We start from the raw sequence: 25,023 nt of genomic DNA on the forward strand, positions 1-25,023 counted from the left end.
GATGTTCTTAGGGAACATTTTGAGCAACCAACTACTGCTGAGAGCAGCATCTGAATGAATAGCAGTAGATAATTACTGGTTTGGACTCTAACACATGGAGCTTTTTCAGTAAAACAAACAGTCATTACATGACACCAACCTATCAGGAAGGTCCTACATGTTGATACTAAATCCATCTGTTTAATGTAAGCTAAAAACTGTCTCTGCACACCGTGCTTTGCTGCAGTCTGGCAATAACAGCTCAAGAGGTACACCTCTAGTTAAACCGGTTCAGACTGAAATGTCACATTTCCTAACTGACCCTGAAGGCAGCAGCAGAAGGTGACTTGAAGCTTAAAGTTTTGCCTTAGAGTAACTGATTTGATTTCACTGTTGGTGTCAGCAGGTGGTAGCGAAGAATTTCACTTGCAAACCATTCAGCTGGACTCACCTGTGCAGGTATGATACTTCAGTTTCATGTGGAATCTGCTGTTAGAAATGTTGAACTGTCTTGTAATCAGTATTTCATTTCTCTGGAAGTATATTTACTGCAGTACTATTTCAATACAAGCTGGACTTATTTATTTACTTAACTTTATTTATTTACTTTTATTTAAACACCCTGATCTTAGTGATCAAATGTCTTGCAACAGCACATCTTATTCTTCAATTTACTTTGTGTCCTTCACTTTCTTTTATTATCTGCTTTTCTCTCTCCATCTAACCACTGTCTATTCTTCTTAAGAGAAGGACTGTATATGGACACTGTGAAGAGATATTTTCAAATTAGATGAACTCAAAATAACAAACAACCACTTTATCCTGTATCAGTTGAATTTATAGATTGTATAACAAATTGTATTGTACGGTAAGACATTAACCTCAGATTACATTAGCGTAATTGTACCTTATAATAGTTTAGATAATTTTATCCGTGAGCTGAACACTTTCAGGCTCACATGTTAGAGATTCATGTTGCAATTCAGTTGTCAGTGTAAATGTGTTAAACTGACAACAAGGCATCAAAGATGAAAGATTTTCCAACTTCATGTGAACTTTAGAAAGACTGCAGAATAAACATGTACACAAAATGCAAAAAGGGAAGATTGCAGCTGCTGATATCTGTTTACCTGTTCTCACATCTGACAGTTTTAATGTAGCTGCAGCTACACTTTAACTGCCATGCCAAGGGCCTGTTAAGCAGTTCACACGATAAGAAACTCTGCGTGTCTGTTATGCAGTTGAGCTCTGAATTTCCAACCATGGACCAATCACTGTCTGGTGGGCGGGGTCAAGTGAGCGTGCTCAGCTGTTTCCCGCCTTCTGTAGGCAGAGATATTGCTGTTGCTGTGGTGAAACCCCTGGGAGCTGGCCTTGGAAACCCTGGCACCCGTAGCTTGCTATGCACAGACAAACAGGTGAGTGTGACCTCTAACTAAAGCCAAACACACAGTGGGGGTAGACAACACAGCAGGAAGTGAAGAATGACTTGAAGCCCAGACCAGTTTACTGCAAAGCAAGTTGGATACAGTCAGACCCTGTTACCAAGAATGTAGAGGGGCTGTGTAAAATATTAATAAACAGAGAATGTAGCCTTTTACCAATCATTAAAACCTAGATACAAAGGCCTCCTTTGTTGTATTTTTTTGTTTAATAATTCACCAAATATTTTCAGTGGATGACAGGTCTGGACTTCTTTTTCTGTTTGGCATGTAAATTTTCCTTGAAACATAAGTCGTATCTATGACAGTATATGTAACTTCCAAACCTCTGTACAGCTCTCTTAGCTTTACTGGAGTACTCATGAGGTGACTGTTATTGTGATTTAACCCACATAAATAAAACTGAATGTAACAAGTTTATTTACTTGTGCAGGTAACACAAACCACATCATAAAAATACAAAAGAAACATCTGAATCTTAATCTCAATCCTAATCACTGAGGACAGAAACATAATAATAATAATGATAATCTGAATATGCAGGTAAAGTGGACAATGGAGGTCTTGTGTTATGGCCTCACTCTCCCACTAGAAGGAGATACCGTCAAACTCTGCGTGGACATCTACACTGATTGGCTAATGGCCCTGGTTTCCCCAAGAGACTCCACTCCTCCACCAATCAGCAGAGACCCCAACCTGTATGTCCAGAAGATCCTCCGACACCTGTTCAATCTGTTCTTGCCCAGGTAGACAATCTTTCCTAGACCTGATTACCCTGATTTACTGATCCCATACAGGGATCCACTAAGGAACCATTGACCTTTAAGGACCTTGTTAGTTTTGAATACCTGATGTTTTTAGATGCTACTCAGCCCTTCTTTGAGTCCAGTTAAGCCATATATTATATTCATGTGTTTATAACAACATGTTATACGTGTTAACAGTTATCAATACTCATTTTACTGGCTGATGAATATCGGTCAGGTCAGATTGATATAGTTGATGTTTCTTCTACCTTATGTTGCACAAAGCTGTTCTATTTAGTGACACCTACCAGACCAAAACCAGTTGAGACAGTGATTATTAAAGATAAAATTCTTCTATTAATCATATCCAACGACTAGCCATTAGTGTGGTGTCATGCAGATCAATGTGGTTGTACTTGTTACTGTTTTTTTCTGAACTCTTCTCTTCTTGACTCTCCACTCAGGTCTGACCAGGTAAATCTGGTCTACCTGTCTCTCTATCAGCAGGTTCTGTGTGCTGTCCAAGTACTGGCTAAAGAGAGTACCATGATGAGTAGAGACACCTGGGAGACTCTGTTGCACTTCTTGCTTCGCATCAACCATGCCATGCTGTCTCCAGCAACTGCTGCAGGTGATAGTTATCCTAACCCCCTGTATCTTTATTTGTCTCTCCTGTCCATTTCTCCTGTCTGCGTCTCACCGGTCTTTCTTCACCTGTCCTTGTATTTCTATAGGTGGTGTATCAGACATGTTGATGGCAGTGCTCCTTGAAGTGTGGCTGCTGTCTTGCTCTCGATGTTTTCCATCTCGCTCACTATGGCAGACATGCAGACAGATGTTGAGCAGCTGGAGACATCAGCCTGCAGTTGTGGAACAGTGGTGCAGAGTTGTTGCAGCCTTAACTTCCAGGTTCAGAAACATCACAAACTGTGACTGAGTTCTGTCCAGCAGCAGCCACAAAATACTCATGGGGAGATGTTTTTATTGTTGTTGTTGGGGAACTATATTGTATTGTTTGTTTGTTGGATTATTGGTGCTATGTTGTTACTATCTACTAGATAGATAGATAGATAGATAGATAGATAGATAGATAGATAGATAGATAGATAGATAGATATGAATATAAAATATAAATATAAGCATAAATATAGCATATATATACATATTTAAATACAGAATATATAAATAAGCAATGAAATATACTCATTAATGAGATGTAGCAGCCAAATGTCTTTTGCACATTATTGCGACTGTTGTGAGTCTATTGCGCGTGATTAGTTCTTGTTTAGTGTTTAGCTTGTGCAAACACTAAAGTTTAGTTGTCCCCGCCTTCCTTTGTCCTCCCGTTTCCCCTCCCCCTTCCCTCTAGCGAGGAGTTAAATAGTTTGATGGCATGTGGGACAAAGGAGTTTTTATGTCTGTTGGTCCTAGACTTGGGGAGAAGCAACCCATCACTGAGCAGACTCCTATGGTTTTTTTGTCCGTAATTGCATTGCTGTAATGTGCTCAGGTTGCTGCAGCTGACTTTTGGGCCATCATTCCCTCACTTTAAAGTCCCAGAAGAAGATGCTGCCCTGATCCCCGAGGACATGGATGATAAGCGAATCCCCCAGACCTGGTTCAGGTTCCTGCACTTATTTAGGTAACAATTGCTTCAGAAACATGGTCAGATGTTTTTAACTTGGCATGTGACATGTCTTTTCATTGACCCCCAGTAATCCGGTGGAGCTTAGTCGCACAGCAGCTGTTGTTCCATCTCAAGTTTCACAGGGGGAGGTGTTGAGAAGAGGTGACAGTCAGCTACCAAACATCTTCTTTAAAGCCATGAGTGGAGTCGGTATCCTTGTCGACGCCTTCCTGGGTACGCTGACCTTTACACATTAACCTCTTTGTATAGGCATCTCCCTGGTGGCACTATCTGGTGCCAAGTTTTTACATTAACTGATTTCTCTTGTCATTAATCACAAAATAGAGATAAATTCTAAAAATACCAAAATGAAATTATAGTTGAGACTTAACCATGATAACCAAACATTGAGGAATTCATTGTAAGTTTTTTTTTTATAGGTGTGACTGTGGAAAGTAAAGAAACAATAGAACAACTCCTTCCAAACACTGGTATACACACAATACACTCCGTGAACTCATACAAACCCATCACACCCATGCATTCTACTTTACATGCATGACACATTACAAATTCAGTTACATCGTAAATATTTGTGCAATCTCTGATTTTGTACTACTACCAAATCAAAAAATCTAGATGTGATTGAAGTACAGCTTTAATTTAAGGAGTTTTGCATGAACTCTGCATGAATTGCAGCCATTTTATAAACAGTGCACCATGTTCATAGGGTCAAAAGACGTTGGGCTAACTAGATCCCCATCTGATCAGTTTTACAGCATTTTGCAGAATCAGTGCACAGAGTATAGCTTCAGAGACTTCAGAGTTCATTCTTCTTCTCATATCACCAGTCACATCATCATAAACACTAGTGGTTTTATTTTGTCAGTCTGACTGTTCCTCCTTCACTTGTATTAATTAAGTTCCAGTAAAAACATAGCAAATGCAAGTGAAACACTTGAAGTGACGTCTAGATCTTTTATCTTAATTTTTCATGCAACAACAAGACTGGCCTTGAAACTGTTTATGAAACTGTTTTTCAGTCAGCATTAGAGGCTCTTAAAATCTGGGCTTGTGGATAAAAATGGCTGTAACGCCTGAATAGACAATAAAATATTTATTTTAAACCCCTTGAATTAAAGATAAAAGTCTGCACTTTAATCACACCTTGATTGTTTAACTTAAACTCCACTGTAGGGATGAAGAGCGCCGAAATGAAATACAGTCATTCAGCTTTAATGCACAGCCCTTAACAAAAATATTACATCACTTTTAGGAAGCATTTTTATTCATAGTTTTCTGGCTTTGTTTGTGTGTTTTTTCAGGAATGACAACAAAACTGCACTTCAGAGACCGGCTGCCTTCTTTTGGTAACCCAAACTGATCAGATTAAACCAGTCAGTTAACTAATTAAATTAGACCTAGAGTCATTTGAGAGAACCAAACAAGATTAGCAACAACTAGCAAGGTAATTTTAGGTTTACCAGTGAGTTTCGGTGTTGTTCAGTGGTTATTCACCTCTTACTGGGATACACTGTCATGGTAACCTATGCTGCATAGCTGCATGCTATGCTCCTAGCTTGTTATGTTCAACATATGAAATCATATGTTGAACATAACTACTACATACTATTCTCAGCATTTGCTGATCCAGGTGGCCTACCACTTCATAGCTGAGCTGCTGTTGTTCTCAGTGTCTTCCATTTGGTTATAATACAACTAACAGTCTAACAGGACATTTCACAACTGAACATGTTGCACAGGTGACATCCTATCATAGTAGAACGCTGGAATTCACTGAGCTCATGAGAGAGACCTATTCTTTCACAAATGTTTGTAGAAGCACCTAGATCTTTTTTTGATATTTAAACATCTGTGGCCATCGAAGTAATATGAACACCTAAATCCAATTATTTTTATTTGGACGTGTGAGTGAATACAAATGTAATGTTTAATCCCTGCTTATTTCCTGCTGACAGCGATCTTAGAGTAATTGCACTGTTCCATAATACTTAATATAGTGATATCAAATGTGTACTTGTTTTTATAGTTTTGTTGGGGTCACTACTCAAGAAAAGTAACACTACTGGTTACATTACTTGTGTGTTATTTCATAAAATTGAAATAATTACCTATGACATAATTATTAGGAGTCTGTCTTTCAGTATTTACATATGATCACAAAGCCAACAACGCAAAGCGTTGTTCAAAACCAATCCAAGCAGATCTTAAAGTGATCGCCAGAGTGATTCTACCGTAGAAATATGACCATCAAGCAAACTTGATGGCTCGTCATTGCCTTGGTTATTTGTCAGGGTCAGACTTAGGGATGGGTACCGGTGTCCGGTGCCATGATGGCACCGGTTCTGACATAAACGGTAGTAACCAGACCGAAAAGCAGCGCACATTTCGGTGCTTTTTTTTCCTGAGCTGTGATACACTTCTAGCCAATCATTTTACGTTTCCGAGGATAGTAGGCGGGGCCAGGTACGTACGTTCTGTTAGAGCAGAGCTACAGATTAAAAATGTCCAAGGCGAAGCGGTCAAAAGTCTGGCTGTACTTCACAGCAAAATATGCAAACTCAGCAGCAACAAGTGCTTTAAGCTGATACTGTGATACTGTCAAAGGAGGTAACACCAAGAATCCGATTAAACAGCTGGTGACGCATAGCGGTTTTTTTAAAAGCCGAGAAATGCGCCGTATTTGATAGCTTGCTGCGAGACCTCACACTGTGCACGTTGGGTGGGTTGCGAGTTATCGGACCCGGAGCAACATCCCCCAAAAACCCGAAGAGGAGAGTCCTGGCCCCTAGCCCTGCCAGTGTAGCAGAAATGATGAGGATGATGATGCAGCAGCAGCCGTTCTTCTCTGCATGAGTAGCTTAATGTTGTTCGTGTGTAATTTACGTTGAGTAGGCTAACCACGTTATTACATTAATGCATGTAAGGTGAACTAGCAAACATCATCATAGCTACATGCGGCTGTCTTCTTGTTTGATGGCAGATACTCCCTTCACCCTGGCCAAAAAGGCTAAAATGACCAAAGAAAAAGTGGAAAACAGTTAAACATGAGAGGTTTAGGACAAAGTTTGTGTTTTTTCCATTGTTTAAGCACTGCTTCCAGCCAAGAGTGATGCCATATATGCCCCATAGCTGCAGAAAAGGCTAACATTGTTATCTTTTTACAAAAAAAACCCAGCTGAACATGAGAGGTTTTTGGACAAAGTTTGTGTTCTCCATTCTTTAAGCACCGGTTCGAGCACCGTTTAAGCACCGGCACCGTTTCAAAAGTACCGATTTGGCACCGGTATCGGATAAAACCTAAACGATACCCATCCCTAGTCAGACTGATGGGCTGCGGTCAGCCTAACCAGCTTTATCATTGCCCTGGATTCTTTGTGTTAGCCTTGCAGATGCTTACAGAGTGGCAATTCTGTTAGAACTATAATGTATAACTTTGATTGCTCTTTTGTCTTTTAGATTAGATTAGATAAAACTTTATTAATCCCTCGAGTTGGTTCCTCCAGGAAATTCGGTTTCCAATAGCACAGCACCGACAGAAGTTACAGAATGTGAGCAGAAATATACCATATATATAAATACAGAGTATACACAAGGGATAAATAAAATAAATACGAATAAGAATACAAGGGATTTGCACATTTCAAGTATTGTGAGTCTATTGCTCCGTTGGATATTAAGTATTGCACAGTGAAGAGGCACTACAGCTGTTCCCCCCTCCTTTGTCCTCCTGTTTCCCCTCCCTCTCCCCTCCAGTGAGGAGTTAAACAGTTTGATGGCGTGTGGGACAAGGAGTTTTTTAAGTCTGTTGGTCTTTGGGAGAAGCAACCTGTCACTGAACAGGCTCCTCTGGTTGTTTATGGCCGTGTGCAGAGGATGCCCAGCATTGTCCATAATGTCCAGCAGTTTCTTTAATGTCCTTTTCTCTGCCACTGTCACCAGAGTGTCCAGTTTCATGCCGACCACAGAGCCAGCCTTCCTGATCAGTTCTTCCAGCCTGGATGAGTCCTTCTTTGCTGTGCTGCTCCCCCAGCACACCACAGCATAGAAAAGTACTCCAGCAACCACTGACTGGTAAAACATCCTCAGGAGCTTCCTGCAGATGTTAAAAGACCTCAGCCTCCTGAGGAAGTACAGTCGGCACTGAGTTGCATGACCAGTCCAGTTTGTTGTCCACCCACAGCCCGAGGTACTTGTATGTGTTGACCACCTCCACCTCCTCTCCCTCTATCTGAACTGGCAGTGGACCCGCTCTGGACCTCCCGAAGTCCACAACCAGTTCCTTGGTCTTTGAGGTGTTGAGTTGCAGGTGGTTTGTGTGACTCCATGTGACAAAGTTCCTCACCAGACTTCTGTACTCCTCTTCCTGATCATCCCAGATACACCCCATGATGGCTGTGTCGTCTGCAAACTTCTGAATGTGGCATAATTCAGAGTTGTAGCAGAAGTCAGAGGTGTACAGGGTGGAGAGAAGAGGGGACAGCACAGTTCCCTGTGGTGCTCCTGTGCTGCTGACCACAGTGTCAGACGTGATGTCCTTCAGCCTGACGTACTGTGGTCTGTCGGTGAGGTAGTTTAAGATCCAAGTGACCAGGCAGGAGTCCACCTGCATCCTGTTTAGTTTTTCCTGAAGCAGACAGGGCCGGATGGTATTAAAGGCACTTGAAAAGTCAAGAAACAGGATCCTGACCGTGCTTTTTCCCTTGTCCAGGTGTGAGTGGGCTCTGTGTAGGAGGTACAGGATGGCATCCTCCACTTCAACATCTGCCTTACTATTTTGTGTAATAGTAAAGTCTATATCTCCATATCTCCACTGTAGACCGCTCTTTGTTCTACTTAGACTTAGTTCCTCCTGTGACGGATGGCGCATTGGGCCACAAGGGCTCGCCAATGAGTTTGGTTTGCAGCCACATCTTCAGCCTCATCCCATGAAAGATCGACCGCTTTCAGGCCCTCAATGAATGACCGTCTCCACGTCTGTTTTGGACGTCCGCAGCTCCATGACAGGTCTTCATGACATGGCTATCTTCGGTAATCATTTTGGATGTTGGCGAAGAACGTGATGGCGAAACGAAATCGTCGCTCCAATGCCACGTCTGCTAGCTGTTGTGAGGCAGTGCGCTGAAGGACCTCCTCGTTGGTAACATGATCTCGATATGAAATTTTGAGAATCTGTCGGAGGCCGTGCTGTTGGAAAACATTCAGTCATCGGGTAATCGTTGCCGTCGACTTCCATGTTTCATTCGCATAGATAGCCATTGGTATGAGTATCGTATTGAACAAATGGACTTTGGATGATATCGAGATGGCGGTCGATCTCCAAACTGGATTCAAGTTGCGCATGGCCGATGCTGCCTTTTCAAGCCGACAGGCGACGTCCTTGTCTGAGCCACTGTTCGGTGTTATCACACTGCCCAGAAAAGTGAACTGATTGACTTCATCAAGCAGGTGGTGGCCAACGAGTACCGGAGTATGTGCTCTGGCCTAACCGAGCCGCATGACTTTGCTTTTTGCAGCGCTGATCTGCAAGCCAATCTTTGACGCTTCATTTTCCAGCATGGTGGTCAAATCACAAATGGAGCGTTGAGTAGATCTGAGCAGCAAAATGTCGTCCGCGAAATCAAGATCTGCAATTTGTCGTCCGTCGTGTCCTTGGACTCCATGCTCCCTGTCCCGCAGGGTATGCCGCAAGATGAAATCCACAGCCAGTACAAACAGAAACGGCGATATAACCAAGCCTTGTCGGACTCCCGTCTTGATCTCGAACGAGTCCGAAATCCCACTATCTGTATGGACACAGCAGCTTGACTCGTGGTAGATGTTTCTCAGGAGGCTAACGAACATCTCCGGTATGCCGTAGGACCGGCAATTCTCCAGATCGTTTCTTGATGCACGCTGTCGAACGCTTTTGTAAAGTCTATGAAATTGATTGACAGTCGTTGCTGTAGCTCGGCACTTTGATCGATTATTGTCCGTAGCACAAAAATCTGCTCTGAACAGGATCGTCCATTCCGGAACCCGGCTTGTTCTTTCCGCAGCAGCTGATCGACTGTCAAACAAAGACGTCAGAGTAGGGCTGCTCAATTAATCGAATTTTAATCACGATTACGATCTGGGCTTTCAACGATCATTAAAAATGACTGAGCCGATTATTAGCCCCTCCCTCATGCTTTACTCTCGCGCTGCTCCATGTGGCAAATCAAGCGCACTGCTCTGCATTTCGAACACGCGTCACAACAATTAAGAGGACCCGAGGGAAGCTCGGAAAGCTAAGCAGAAGTTATTTGGAGAGGAGAGTGACTGCCGTTGGTTGAAAAGAAAGGTAAAGAAAAAAAACTTCAGTGGTGTGGAAACATTATGGGTTCGCGGAGTCAGATGTGGATCAAGTAGACACAGTGTGTAAACTTTGCTATGGTGTCGTAGCTGCACCACAGAGCAACACTGCAAAGTTCACATTTTTCATTTATTTCTTATATTGCAAACATTTGCACTGTTATCAGTATTTGCACACTATTTTATATTATTTTTTAAAGTCATTATTCAATACATTGTTATTCTTAACCCTTTAAAGCCGGTCAGAGCAGCATGCTCGTTTTGTGTAACTATTTTTAAATCCCTGTAGAACCTGAACCGCTAAGCTAGCACAATAAATTTTTTTCCATATGAAACCAGAGGAGTTACATCTTATGCCATCAGCTTGTCCTAGGTCACGGTTTCCTTCCACATATAGCTTTGCAAAAATTGCATAAAAAGCGCTTGCAGGAACAAAAACATAATATTCCAGAAACACGCTTTGCCGAGCCGATCAGCTGTTCATAACACTTCCCACATTGAAAAAGACGTCAACGCGAACTATCGCAAGTGACGTCATTTTCGCGGAAAATGTAGTTTTTTTACTTGTAGGCCTTAGAACTCGAATTGCACTGCTGGAAATAGTTTATTTTGATGCACATGCACATTCTTTGCAAATTTGCATCATAGGATTGTTTTTTGTTTTTCCTGCAGTATATAAAAATTGCTGTATCTCCAAAAATAAAACTATGAAGACACTCAAAATAAATTTCCTGTTGTTGTAAACTATTTTTTGCAACTTTTTTGTATTTAAAGTTTTGAGGGATAAACCTCTTAAATTTCTCCAAGTAGAAATATATGTAAAAAAACAAAACAAAAACGATTTTCAATTTTTTTTTGTAGTTTATTGCACTTTTTTGCAATTAATGTAGTTACTATGGACTTAATACATACACATTTTAAAAATATGGGCTATAACAGTTGTATTGATGTATAGCAATGTGAAATGCTCCCACAAATGGCACTACAGCATGTAAAAAAATAATATAAGCTCTGGCGGACGAAATAAATATCGTCAAATAATCGTGATCTCAATTTCAGTGAAAATAATCGTGATTATCATTTTTGCCATAATCGAGCAGCCCTACGTCAGAGTAGCACTGTCAGTGTCCTGGGTCTGAGCGCACCAGGGTCCCTAAGCAATTATGGACATGTGTACTTTTGGTGTGCTGTCCCTCATTCTCCCTTCTTGCAGGTATATGTGTGTGTGTGTGTGTGTGTGTGTGTGTGTGTGTGTGTGTGTGTGTGTGTGTGTGTGTGTGTGTGTGTGTGTGTGGATGCTGGAGTTTCTGAGGCACCTTCAGGCCTGGTGGGTGTGGCCCTGCCAGGTGGTTGGCCACACCTGGAGACCATCACACAGCTGATCAAGCCTCGTCGGAGGAGCTACTTAAGAGTGCGATGGAGCTCCCTCCGACACTGGATCATTGCGTGACTTCACGAGAAGCGTGGAGACAAGAGGGCAGCAAGCACGGGGTGCTCAGACACTGAGGAGCGGAGACAAGGAACACTAGCACTGGGAAGAGGACATGACACGGGAGTCGGGAATGCACTGAGGAATTATTGTTATTTTTCCATTCACTGTAAATAAACGCACTGCTTATATTCAGATCTCCATGCCTGGGTCCTCCTTCCTCACATCCCCACGGTTGGCCAGCGTCAACCGTGACAAGCACGGAGCACAGAACCTTTCCTGGAACAGAAAGGAGAGTTATCCCACGCCAGTTGTTACAATTAGCAAGATCACCCTTCTTCGGCAGTTTCACGATGACATCCTTCCTCCAATCTTTCAGAACTGTCTCCCAGCAGTGATTGAGCAGGGCCATAAGTTGTTCGACTATAAGGTCACCGCCATTTTTCAACCGAAATCTCGTCCAACCCCGGGACCCGGCCAGCCTTCATTGACTGAATCATGGCTTTTGTCTCCGCAACAGTAATTGGATAAACGTTAACTGGAAGGTTATCCAGGGGGCAGAAGGCGTCTATGGGTATCATCAACATGGGCGCCAGTTGATTCAGGATTTCCTCGAAATGTTGGACCCATCGTCGGTCTTGTTCCTCCGCCGTTGTTAAGAGGCGGCCGTCCTTGCTCTTGACTGGTACTCCTTTGCCACTTGGAGCACCGCTCAGTTCCTGGTGGACTTGATAAAGCGTTTTGGTATCGTTTTTGTTCTACAGACAAACTGAAATCAGCTGAATGTAGCACAGGTGCCCATGAATGACAAAGCATGTATGTTTGATGTTTTTATTTTCTTTCTGTGAGCTGGTCATGGAAATAAATGAAGAACCTTTTGTAATGCAAGTAACAAGATAATTGTAATTCTCTTGATATTGTAATTGATCATTGTAATTACTGAATAATGGCAGTGACATGTTACATTACTGTGTTACTTAAAAATGCAATGTGATTACAGTAATGTGTTACTTTGTAACGCATCATACCCAACTCTGGTCCATGCTTAATTTCACTTAATTTAGTTTAGCACCATGAAGTACAACCCGACCCAAACCTTTATTAGATCAACAATGTATAAATATTCTAGAGATTTTATCATTATTATTATTATTATTGTTTTATTGTTTATTTATGTATGTTTTGTTAGGCCAAATTGGCATCAATGCTTTGGTTTAACTATTTCAGCTTGGTAATTCTTTTTCTTTTTTCCTTCTAGGTATTTCTGTGACCAAAAGCCCGTTCAGAGACCGTCTGCCCTCCTATGGTAAGCTCCACAGATAACCACTGACTTCAGTTCAGTTCAGTTTCACTGTAGAGTGACAGATCAGGGTGATGGTTTGCACTTAGAAAATATGTTGATGGGGTGGGGGTTTGCTCCAATTATTGGGTTATTACCATTCTCAGCCTTCTGGAGGAAGTTTATTCGATGGTGCTGAAATGAGGCACTGACCAGATTTTGCTCTGGGCACGAAACAGTGGAGCAGATTTTCACCATTGCAGGACTTCTGGAAGGATCATTGCTGCGCCCACGACCCAACTTTGGATAAGCACAAGATAATAACAGGATGAATGGATATTACTTGGAAAACAAGCTAAAAAGCTTGTGGCCATCAGGCTTCCTGAAATATTACATATTACATATAAAGACATATTCTTTTCTCTCCTCAACAGTGCTACCACTTGATGGGCTGCTATTGTCTTCCTTAAAGTCTTTGTCAAATTGAATTAGTCTATTTTGTTCACAAGTGAAACTCTGACCTTTCCAAATCCCCACTTACAACTCTGATACACCAATGAGAGAAGATTAAAGCCACTTGCACACTTTTTTTTCTTTTTGTAAATATCAGCGAAATGGTGCTGCTATTCCTTTTTTTTCTCAGGTATCTCCCGGCCTCGTTCTGGCAGTGCACCACCCACTCCAGTGAATGTACTGAGCATGCCAAGCTCCCCTTCCTCAACCAGTTCCTCCCCTCCATACAACAGACAAGTGACAGCAGCAAATGTTTCCAAGACAACCACCAAGACTCCCACGGTACCACAGTACTTCTTTTTCATTTGTCATGTAGCACTTCTTGATCTCTTTAACTTATTGCTTGTTCCTTTCTTTCAGATTCCATCATGCCATTGGAAATCTTTCTCCCAGCTTCCTTCCTTCTCCTCCCTGTTTTGTTCATCTCTCAGACCCTCTCCCTCACCCCTCAGGTGTAATGTGGACCACCTTCTACATCTGTTTGGTTGCTGGCTGTTTGATGCTGCATTAATCAGCAGAGACTCTGGTTTGTCTCTGCAGTATTGTTTACGCAAAACACATACTACACGTACACATAGTAGGCACAGTACAGTAGTTCTTGTATTCCTTGTGTACTCTTGCTGTGCTTCCATATCTTACTTACTGAACTGTCTTCTCTAGCTGGGCAGGGTGATGTTGCTGTGATGTCAAATGGATGGGCAGCAGGTCGAGCTGAGGCTTGTGGGACACTTTGCAGGATCTTCAGCTGCAGGAAGACGGCAGAGGAAATTCTGTCTGTCTACCTGTCCAGGTACCTGCCTGTTCACCTGTTCAGAGCTATCCACCCATCTTTGAGCAGTGTAATGATTATGGTTCTCCATCTCTTATTCTGCAAGGTTCTACCTGGTTTTGGTACAGGGTCTTCAAGTGTCAGAGAAGGCCAGTTCCCCTGTTCCGGCCTCCATTCTGCTGAACTCCACCTCTCTGTTCTGCTGTGACCTAAGAGGAGTCAACATACTGCTACCTCCCTTTATCTCAGCTCTGGAAAATGTGCTGCTTGACAGGTGCAAGTACTGCAAATACTGTAATTGTTCAATGAGAAAAGTTTATTTGAGTTTTTTTTAAATAGCAGAATAAAGCTGACATTAGTAATGTTAGACGTTAACTCAGCCAGACAGAATGAAACGGAGGAAGAATGGGTTGTAAAGCATCTTTCAGCCCAGAACAACTTAAAATTGGAATTGGCAATTGGTAAAATTCATCTATGGAATTTGGCAAGTTGATTGGAGGCTGAGTCATGAGCTCATGGATGCTGATAGATGCTATTACCTACCAGGATTTCAGGCTGTTGGATTTTGTTGTTCACCTGAATCTCAACGACGGTAAATATTACTAAACTAAAGGCTTCTCTCATACTCTCTCTCACTCAGAGAGCTACTGAAGTTTAAGAATTTTGTCACTCCGGTGGATTTAAGGCGAGCCTCCATCCTAGTCCTGCTTTCCCTGCTGCCCATCCCTATGCACTTTGGATCAGTCCAGTTAGAGGTAACTTATCATGCACTTGCTTAAAAACGTACCCTTGCCTGAGCAGAGATGAGCCGGATCACTGTAGCAGTAGTGTTCACTTTGCTGCTTAGGAGTTACAGGATAGGAAGTTAAGCGCTGATGCTGCAACAAGTACCCTCCTGTTGCTGAAGCCACGCCTTATCAGTGTCCTGATTGGAGCTCTGCAGACAGAGGCAGACACCTGTAACATACAGCTCCTCCTGGGTTAGTTACTGATTCTTTTCCAATTATTGGTCCTGGGGTCAGTTTTTGAGCCAGTTAACAGAAGTTCATATCTGAGTGTTTGATGTGAAAGATTTTTCCATTGTAATCACTTCTGATCTGGTGTTTGTATAGCGGCCATGTTGAATCTGATTCAGGATTCAGCTGTGTTAGAGCCCGCAGGACGAACTCAACAAGTGAGTTTACTGATATTTAGGGATATGTACTTACATTTGCCTTCATTTTATGAGACAAAAACAGTTTTTTGCTTTTGCTTTCAGGAAACTGAGCCCCTGCTTACTGGGACCAGTAAACTCAAACAGGCTTTGGGAGCAAGTCAGACCAGTTCAAACCGATGGACCAGAGGATCGAGTAATTACAAATCAGTTCAGTTAAATTTGTTTTATATTATCAATCCCTCATATCTGAAGAATCTAACTGCAGTAATGTGCGTCCAATCAGATGCAGTGGCAGTTTTGTGGGTTCAATCTCTACGTTTGCTCACTCAGCGTCTGACGTCTCAGTGGAGGAATGATTCAGCAGTTTGTCTGTCTGCCCTGGAAGTACTGGGAGGATTGGCCAAGGTGGAGACACACACACACACACACACACACACACACACACACACACACACACACACACACACACACACACACACTCAGCGAGATCAAGAAAACCTTACTTTTTTTGGACAATTTTATTTTAAATTTTCAAAATATAAAACAAAAACAAACGCAGAACAAACAAAGGCAACCACAGACAGGCTCAGATGCATACAGAAAAAACACTTAATGCAAACAAACTTGCACTTCACAATACAAGAAGAATACAAACAGCTGAAGTTGATGAGCGTTTACAGAGTTTAGCCCAATCTGGCTCTTGCAAAGTGTTCCAAAAAGGGGTTCCATCTGTATTATGGACATCGTGTCTGTTACCCACAACTGAAAGGAAGGAGGAGTGGGGGACTTCCATTCCCTCAGGATTAATCTCTTGGCAACAATCAAACCTAGTTCCAGTGGCCCCTGCACTTTAACCGGGAGTAGCTCTGACGTTGGAGAACATCCAAAAATTACGAGTTCAGGTTCAGGCTGTAGAGGTTTCATATATGCCTTGGAGTACCAGTCAAATATTTTAAACCAAAACTCTGTTAATGAGGGACAAGACCAAAAGTAATGGAACAATGTACCTTCTGCCCGTCTACACCTGTTACACATTGGGGAGATAGAAGGAGAAATCTTGTGCAGTCTGACCTTAGAATAGTGTAACCGGTGGAGGATTTTAAATTGAATTAATTGGTGTCGGCTGTTTATGGAGAAGGAATGGATTTTAGACAGACACTTACTCCACATAGAGTCAGGCACATTCATCCCCAATTCTTTTTCCCAAGCCTGCCTGATCCCAACGGTATGCACTACAATAGAGTCACCAAGTAACTGTACAATTTTTGTGATAAGCTGTCTGGAATCAGGTTGGCTCTTGAGTATTTCGTAGATCCCGTGCTCCGACGGTAGAGTTGCAAAATCTTTAAACTTGGATTGGATGTAATGACTGACCTGCAGATATCTATAAAAGTGTGAATGTGGCAGATTATATTTCCCTTTTAGTTGACCAAATGAAGAAAATGTATCCTCAATATACATATCCTTAATAGACACTAAACCCTTTTCTCTCCAGTCATGATAAGTCTTATCTTGCCAAGGGGGCATAAAATCATGATTAAAACATGTTGGTGTCTGTACAGATGTGTCTGGCAGTTCCAAAAAACTTCTAATCTGATTCAAGATTCTAATGGTTTGTTTTAATACAAAACCCAGACATTTATAAAAGTCTAATTTTTCAAACTTGGTAAATAACATAGCCAACAAGAAAACCTTACATTTAAATCAATGTTATTTATACTGAACCAAATTATTACAGGCATCCTTGACATGTGAAGCTCTTGATCTCTCAAAATTATACAGGGAAACTTAGTATTGGCAGTCTTCCACTATGATCCTGTACCTATCCCCCTGCAGGTGGAAGTGCGAGTGGAGGAGTCAGAGAGGATGCGAGTAGTCAGTTCAGTCTGCACCTACATTGTTTTTCAGTGCAGTCGTCCTCCTCCTCTTCACTCCAGAGATCTGCACTCCATCATTGTTGCTGCCTTCCAGTGTCTCAATGTCTGGTTAACGCAACATCCCACACTGCTTGGCCATAAGGTAACTGACCAGACCAACTAATCACTATGTATCAATGAGATATCTAACTGCCAGATGACTGACCAGCAGGTGAACATCCATGCGCTTTATTTAGTGTGTGTTTTATTTGACTTTATTCAGGAGTGTTTGTTGGAGGTCCTGGAGATCGTGGAACTCGGGATTTCAGGCAGTAAGTCTAGACAGGAACAAAAAGTGAGATGTAAAGAGGAGAAAGACCAAAACCCAGCCTCTCTGAGGGTGAAGGAGGCAGCTGAGGCCACACTTAGCTGGTGAGCATCACAGTAACAATAACATTAAGATTGTAGAGATTATAGAAACCAATCGTTTTGCATATAAGATCTGACTTAGTTTATATCATGCATTTTGGTTGCTTCTTAACAAGCAACAGGAACAAAAACAGAATTTTGACATGAATTGCTTCGAGGATTTATGTCATTTCAAAAATCTGTTACTGTTCATCAAAGGTGTGGTATATGTGGTATAAGACTGTCAAAAGCAGTTATTGTTTAAACATTTCATCGTAGAAAGCTTTCTGAGCCTGGCTATACTTTCAGTCTGAGTGAATCTCCTTTTATTGCTCTTCACACACATGACACAGATGCAATGGAGACAAATGAGTCAAATAATGTTCATGAAGCTGGCAACAATGCATTATTTTACTACAAGTTCAGTCATATTGAGTTCAATTCAGTTTTATTTATATACCCTGATCCATGCTTGGTTGTGCCATGGTATTAGTGTTAGTATTAGGGGGTTAGGGGTAGGGTGTAGGGTGCTGTATTGAACAACTGATCACGGAAATGTGGCCAAACTTGGTCTTGCAAAACTATGAAATGTGCTAATTAATCCTTTTTTAAAAATCATTTGTACAAATTATTTCGGTACAAAAAGGAGGGGGGGGGGGGGGGGGGGGGTTGTTTCTTTGTTTTTGTTTTTGTTTTTACAGAACTCACATTCTATTTTTTATTGCAATGTGGGACTTTACAGTACTGCCTCTTTTTTTGTTTGTTTTTTGTATTTCAAATCGGCCATGCTAAGAGATTTAATTAGTGCATTGGTCCAAACTTTTTGGCTTTTAACCTTAAATGTTTTAAGATATTCATGTTAAAACATTGTCTCCCAAAAAGTAGGTGAATGGGCCTCTTTAAAAATAAAAAAATATCAAGAGAAGTATTTTAATATGTGAAGCTAAAATTTCACAGAAATCACAGAAAGAGGTGATTTGATTTGAGATGAAATGACACAGAAAGAAAGAGCATTGTCATCTTTACAGCCTTTTAGTCATCAGGGTTTGTAGTCAAATTAAAGTTACTGCAAACTATCAAAAGAAAAGCCCTGTGTAACTATAGTGAAATATCTCAAAACCACTGTACTTTGCTGTTGGTTTCCTCTAATTCCTTTGTGCACCAGTGCTCTATACAATCAATTAAATACTATTTATATAGCACCAAATCAGAACAACAGTTTCCTCAAGGTTCTTTACATTGTAATGTCAAGACCCTACCCACAGAGTCCTGACCTTAACACAACAGAACACCTTTTGGATGAATTGGAGGAGAAACTACAAGCCAAGCTTGTCAATTAACAGTGTCTTACCTCGCAAATGTGCTTCTGGAAAAATGGTCAAAAATTCCCATAAACACACTTCTAAACCTTATGGAAAACTTTCCAGACGAAGCAAAGGGTGTGCCGACATGGCATGTCACTCAGGTTCACATGCGTGTGAAGGCAGATGAGCAAAAACCTTTGGCAACATAGCGTACAACTGCTGACCTGCTCCATGGTAAACATACTGAATGGATGAGCTGTAGCTTGGTTTGTTACCACCAAACATCCTATCCAACTATCAGACTGGGGCATCTCTAGCTTTAAGGATGTGGTCTGTATTTGTCTCAGTGTTATGCAGGTTTCAGAGGCATTCCCTTTCGTCAGTGGTATCCTCAATGAGGATGTTCTGGTTCGTTCTTCCTGTCAGAGTGACAGCAGTCTTGAGAAGTTCAGATATTTTGTGGTGGAAAGCTCCATGATCCTAGCCTTTTTGGAGCAAACACTGGGACGTGAACAGGGTGAGTCCTGATACAACTAATTGTGAAACTGATAAAAAGGAATCTGGGATGTGTACACAAAAGAATAGAAGCTAATGTTTTTCTATTTACATTATTAAGGAAAACTGTACAGGAAATAAATATATTGCACAGCAACAATAGCAGCAGAAAACCAGTGTACATGCATCATTCCAGACATGAAACTGAACTGCCCTAAAGATACAGTCATGGAACAGAAAGATGGAGATCCTGTTACCTACTCCCCACTGACTGCAGTCTGTTGATGAGGGTGTAAGTGGCTGTGGGAGATGGTCGTTTTGAATGCTGAGCTGACAAACAACATTCTGGTACCTGTCTCAAAATGTTGTTGCAGCCTGCTGCCTTCTTTATTTTCATTCTCCTCAGGTTTTTACAGCCACGGTGAGATTTACTACTTTCTCATCAACGTGAAGGATGGCTTTTATTACAGGGGTGCTCATTAAGAATGTTCATTAAGAAGGTGTTGTTGTCACACAGCCTTATAATCTGTTACTGCCTGAATCCCCTGCCACATGTGTCTGGTATTGCTAGAGTCACAGTAGAAACCTTTAATCTTTCCAGCATTCACAGGCTTATCACATCACATACTCACACTGATCCTGGCACAACAGGAACGCAGGCAGTACTCGACACATACTGTAATATTTAATAGATATTTTAGATTTCAGCTTCTACTGTTCCACATAGAACTAATCTTTGGGAGGTTCAAAGTTGCCCGTTGATAGTTTCGATTGTGTTTTTGCTTTTCAATGGTGAATGCAGCACAGTATCCATCACTCATCATGGTGACCAGGGGAGCGTCAGGACGCCACACCTGGAGTCTAGAGCTTTGTCCAAAGCCTCACGAGGGACAAGCTGACACACAGGTGGCCACTTCCAAGCTGATGCAGTATGATTCAGTATATGTTGTGCATTCCTTCAGAGGACTTTATCATAGCTTACAATAGATTATACAAAAGATGTGCGCAGCCACTTAGATGTCTTCCATTAGTTTGTGAAGTCATATTTTGTAGTACTTTTTTCAGGTTAGGTCAGTCATTTCTTCTCTCTCTTACCTGATGATTGTTTTCAGGAACCCCTGATACCAGAACAGCACAGCATGGCCCAGGAAGATGCCAGAATACAAACTGTTATCAAACAGCAGCTGCTTTCTGAAAGTTTTGATACAGTTCCATCAGTTAAAGCAGATCATAGTATTCCAGCTCTGCATGAGACCATTACTGAGGAGGTAAGAACCAAGTTGGATGAAACCCAGTATATTAGTATATGCTCCTTCTTTAAAACGAATTATCAGTTATAGATGACTGTTTATGACTCGGGCAGCTCCTCAGTAATTAATTTTTTCTCTCCTTAAAACTTGGTATGTTCTTCTAAACACGTTGATTGAATGGTTACTTTATATGATGATGCAGTCATATAGAGACTGAGAAAATCTGGACTGATGATTGTGGTTGTTAGGTATAGTTAAGCCAATTACTGAAACTATTTCCTGAGTACATTGAACTGGTTAGGTGTGACAGTTGTAATTACAGTGTAATTCCAGGTGTAACCTTTTACTGGCCAGGTGCAGCAGCAACTAGAACATCTGCGAACAGCTTTAAAGAGACAGCAGCAAGTCGAGGCTCGACCACAAGCGAGCAGTCGTTCGGCTGTCCCGATGACCTGTAAACCTCCTCCACCTGTCACCCATTTCCAGGCGGCAAGACTGTTCCTGTCCCACTTGGGCCTGCTGACACCTGAGAGTGTAAAGGTAAAGAGGTGCTCATAGGCGGTCGCCTGGTTGTTGGGGTCTTCACTGCCTTACTGTGGGCCTTTACCTTACAATATAAAGCGTCTTGAGGCAACTGTTGTTGCAATTTGGCACTATATAAATAAAATGTAACTTAAGTAAAATTACTTTTGAGCCTCTGACGATATGATGTATAAAAATGGCTGTAATTGCTAAACAGTTGATGTAATACTTTTGACTTAAAGCTGAATGTCTGCACTTCAATACCATGTTAATTGTTTGATTTAAAATCAGGTGGTGGTATACAGAAGCATAATTGGCAAAATGTCGTCACTGTCCAAACACTTATGTACCTGATTGTATTTACACGTGTAAGTGTGCTTATCTGTGTGTCTCTCTCTGTAGGATCCAGGCATCAGTGGTGTTCCAGCTCCGCTTGTGGTGCTCGACTCATCTCTTCCTGGTTTCTTTGACAGCCTGAGAAATTTGGACCAGCAGCCATCAAGAATCTACGATTCCACCTTTATCTTCTACATGGGAGCAGGACAGAGGACAGAGGCTGAGGCAACCTAAATAGAGTTTTAAATGAGCAGCTGACTGTGTTCAACGTTTGTTTCAATTAAATATATTTTGTATATAGTTTTAGATCGGTTAAGGTTGTTTTCTTCTCTTTCAGTGTCATTTTGTGTGGACAATGACACACTGTCAGATCTAGATACAATTATTTGCGAATTGTTGTAATGTTTTTGAAAATGTTGCTCTTGTTGTGTTAATTTTATTATCTGTTTGTGTATAGATCCTGAAGAATGTGGAGTCGGCCTGCAATGTCCATTCACACTTCCTTGACTTCCTGTCATCTCTTGGTTGGCCGGTGGAGGTGGGACAGGTGGGCAGGGTCAGCACTAGCAGATCCGGTATGTGTTGCTGATTGGGCCATTCACAGAACACTCTTAAGGCTTTTCTTGCTGATGCAGATTGGTTATTTTCTTTCTACCAGAATTTTCTTCTGTGCTGGGTGACAGCGGAGGGAGTGTGTTTGACGGGAAGCGGTTCATCCTGATGTTCACAGACTGTCTGACAGAGCTCACCTTCATTGTCCCATCACTGCTACACAGTCATGGTAACACATAATGTACATTAGTGAAACACTTAATCCAAACTTCTGACCCAGAGGGTTTGTGTGGTGTGTGACTTGAGGAAGCATGTTAGTGTTTGAGATGCAAGTTTTATGTCTTCATTTTGGTTTTTGGTTTTTTGTATTCAAATCAACACTCCTGTAATTAAGCAAAGTTGTTAAAAATAAGATGATTCAAAGAACATGAAACACTGAAACATGGCTAAACCTGATGTGATCTGGTTGGGAACAAGAACGAGCTTCACCTATGACTCGCCCAATCTTCAAATCTGAGTGTCAATAAAACAGAAAATCACTCATAAGTGAAACTTTTGAATTAATATTTACATTAAATATTGAATATTTCTGCTAAAACATAATAGTGTGAAATCTAACATTTACTATGATTTTAAGAATGCATGTCACCATATAAGGTTGTGAGTAATTTCTAAATTTTGTATGAATACATTTTATTTGACCCATTTTGTTTTCTTTGAACTAGATGGCTCGTCAAAGAGTTCAGAGGTGTTGTTCCCACCTGCTGAGTCACCACTCAACCTACCACGTCACTCTAAATCCAATGTATGGACTTTCAAAATAAAAGACTTTTTTTCCTTGTTCCTCTAATTTGTATCTTACATACTCGTTTCTTACTTGTCTCTTGATCTTTCATGTCTGTGCAGAGTTATCCAGCAATGATGCCATGTAACAGCCCTGAATGCAACTTGATGATAGTCTGGGTCGAACGGTTCGAGGACATTGGTAACTATGATTCATTTTTCTGAAAACAGAAGTTCATGCTTGCTCTGTGCAAATTTAAAGTCCATGGTGACATTACAGATCACATAGACAAAGAGACTACCAGTGAGAGATGTCTTAAATTCAGAAGAGTTTGCTGAAGAGACTGAGACACATACAGTGATCAACACACTCAGACCAGCTCAAAGACAAAGTGTTATACTACTCACACAGTTCAATACATGTTTAAACACAGGCTCTGGAATCTTAATGGCCTGGCCTGTGGCAGATTAACTATTAATGTAGGTGATCTGGATCTAATCTGTCTATGCCGTGAATGGAGGATAAATGTGTTTTTGTGTTTCAGAGAATTTCCCTGTGTCTGGTCTCCTGTCACATACCAGGTCACAAACAGAGATGAGGTAAAACTCTCATTCATTCTCACGCTTTAAGACTATGAAAAATCTTAAAATGTGCAAACACACTTTTGTCCATCAATCTGTTAGTATATCCACAATCCAGCTGATTTTTATACATCCTCTGAAAACTGGACTCTACCGAATCCATGTCAGTGAAAACACCACCAGCAAGTTTGGTTTGGTAGTCCCATTGGTCAGCGGGAGTGTGGTCAGCCAGAGGTCACTGGGTATGTGTCTCCTTGTCTTCATGTCTGCATCTGTGACTGCCTTTTTTCCTGTCTGACCGTCTCGCTGTCTCCAGGTTTTTTGGTTAGGGAGATGGTGATAAACTGGTGCCACCGAAGATTGTTAGAAAGTGACTCTACTCCACCACCTCACATTAGAAGAAAGCACATGATCAATGACATCACTCTTCGCTACCGCAGCCGCCACTCTGAACCTGCCTTTTACTCTTCCCTTTTCTATGAACCCTAATCTGCTAGCCCTGCAATTGTGTGTGTGTGTGTGTGTGTGTGTGTGTGTGTGTGTGTGTGTGTGTGTGTGTGTGAGAGAGAGAGAGAGAGAGAGAGAGAGCGAGAGAGAGAGAGTATGAAAGGGTTGTTAAGTTAGCCAATCAGACAAAAAAGGTTCTGTTTCAGCCTCCAGCTAAAGACTAGACTAAACATTGAAATTAAAGATAATATATACAGATATTGTATGTTTTTTTTGTTTTAAAAAGGAAAGCAAAAACCTGTGTACTTTAAGAGTCTTATGTTCATCCTATCAGCCAACTAATTGGTCCTCTGTTGAATTACATTGACCATTTTATAGCAAAATACCTTTACAATGCAAACTACAGAGCATATGCAATGACACATCTATGTTTGTTTTTGTTTTTCGTTTTTGGGGGGGGTTAATATAACTGATTAAACTCATTGACTGATGCAATCATTTTTGGTCAATTGCTGATCCATGACCAGACGGTAAGCAGTAAGCCGGTGTGTCCTGGGTCTACACCAGGCCCTCCTCCAAGCAAGACATGCTTTGTTTGTTTATGAGAAGCAAACTAGTTTTCCGGGTCATGTGAAGGTTAGTAAGACTCAATTTACATTCCAGCTTTCTGGTCTGAGGCATGTGTTTTTGTGATACACCAGAGTGTCAAAGTAATCTGATTTCTTGCTTGTGAAAGTCACTGAACAATCAGAAACAAACTTCATGAGGGTGGTCTGAGAGCCCAAGTCCACTGGCGCCCTGTGCTTTTCATTGTTCGCCATGTCACAGAAGATCAAAGGGTCTGGAGAAGTCATGGACAATGTTATGCAATTTAGGGGGACATATTTATGGAGGCATGCACAGACCTATAAATGCTGAACAATGGCACCCTGACTGCCATTAGGTGTCTGGATTAAATCCTTGGACCCATTGTCAGACACATCAGTGCTGCAGAGGGTCCTCCTGTTACACATCAATGCCTGCGGCAAGAGTATGCAGGTAGCTTCTGGATAATGAAGGAATTAATACCTGACCTACAGCCAACAAAACACCTCTGGGATATTATGTTTCAGTTCACCCAGCACTGTGAACTTGCCCCTCAGACTGTCCAGGTTTTCAACCCAGCAGTAGGACCATTATTTGCTGCTTTATGCA

The 25,023-nt window shown here is 41.5% G+C and overlaps 1 protein-coding gene across 1 annotated transcript; it reads left to right on the forward strand.

Annotated features, from left to right (window-relative positions):
• The first annotated feature begins 243 nt into the window (after positions 1 to 243).
• Positions 244 to 24,279, forward strand: LOC146706926 (ral GTPase-activating protein subunit beta-like). Its single transcript, XM_085458225.1, has 33 exons — positions 244 to 438; positions 1,221 to 1,397; positions 1,965 to 2,167; positions 2,632 to 2,798; positions 2,902 to 3,076; positions 3,678 to 3,809; positions 3,883 to 4,028; positions 4,235 to 4,285; positions 5,120 to 5,164; positions 12,836 to 12,883; positions 13,500 to 13,651; positions 13,730 to 13,895; positions 14,030 to 14,159; positions 14,245 to 14,412; positions 14,779 to 14,893; positions 14,986 to 15,118; positions 15,251 to 15,312; positions 15,397 to 15,487; positions 15,578 to 15,699; positions 17,131 to 17,313; positions 17,434 to 17,582; positions 19,210 to 19,379; positions 20,160 to 20,263; positions 20,470 to 20,625; positions 20,962 to 21,147; positions 21,532 to 21,690; positions 21,923 to 22,040; positions 22,124 to 22,246; positions 22,743 to 22,822; positions 22,924 to 23,002; positions 23,346 to 23,400; positions 23,485 to 23,624; positions 23,699 to 24,279. Exons 2-33 carry the CDS (start codon positions 1,242 to 1,244, stop codon positions 23,869 to 23,871), a joined length of 4,137 nt encoding a protein of 1,378 aa, XP_085314351.1. The 5' UTR covers positions 244 to 438; positions 1,221 to 1,241; the 3' UTR covers positions 23,872 to 24,279.
• Positions 24,280 to 25,023: the final 744 nt, after the last annotated feature.

This window comes from Copadichromis virginalis, linkage group LG6 (genome assembly GCF_057382275.1).
Source record: "Copadichromis virginalis isolate Kocher_CV1m ecotype Utaka linkage group LG6, C_Virginalis_male_GT1.1, whole genome shotgun sequence".
Lineage (NCBI taxonomy): Eukaryota > Metazoa > Chordata > Actinopteri > Cichliformes > Cichlidae > Copadichromis > Copadichromis virginalis.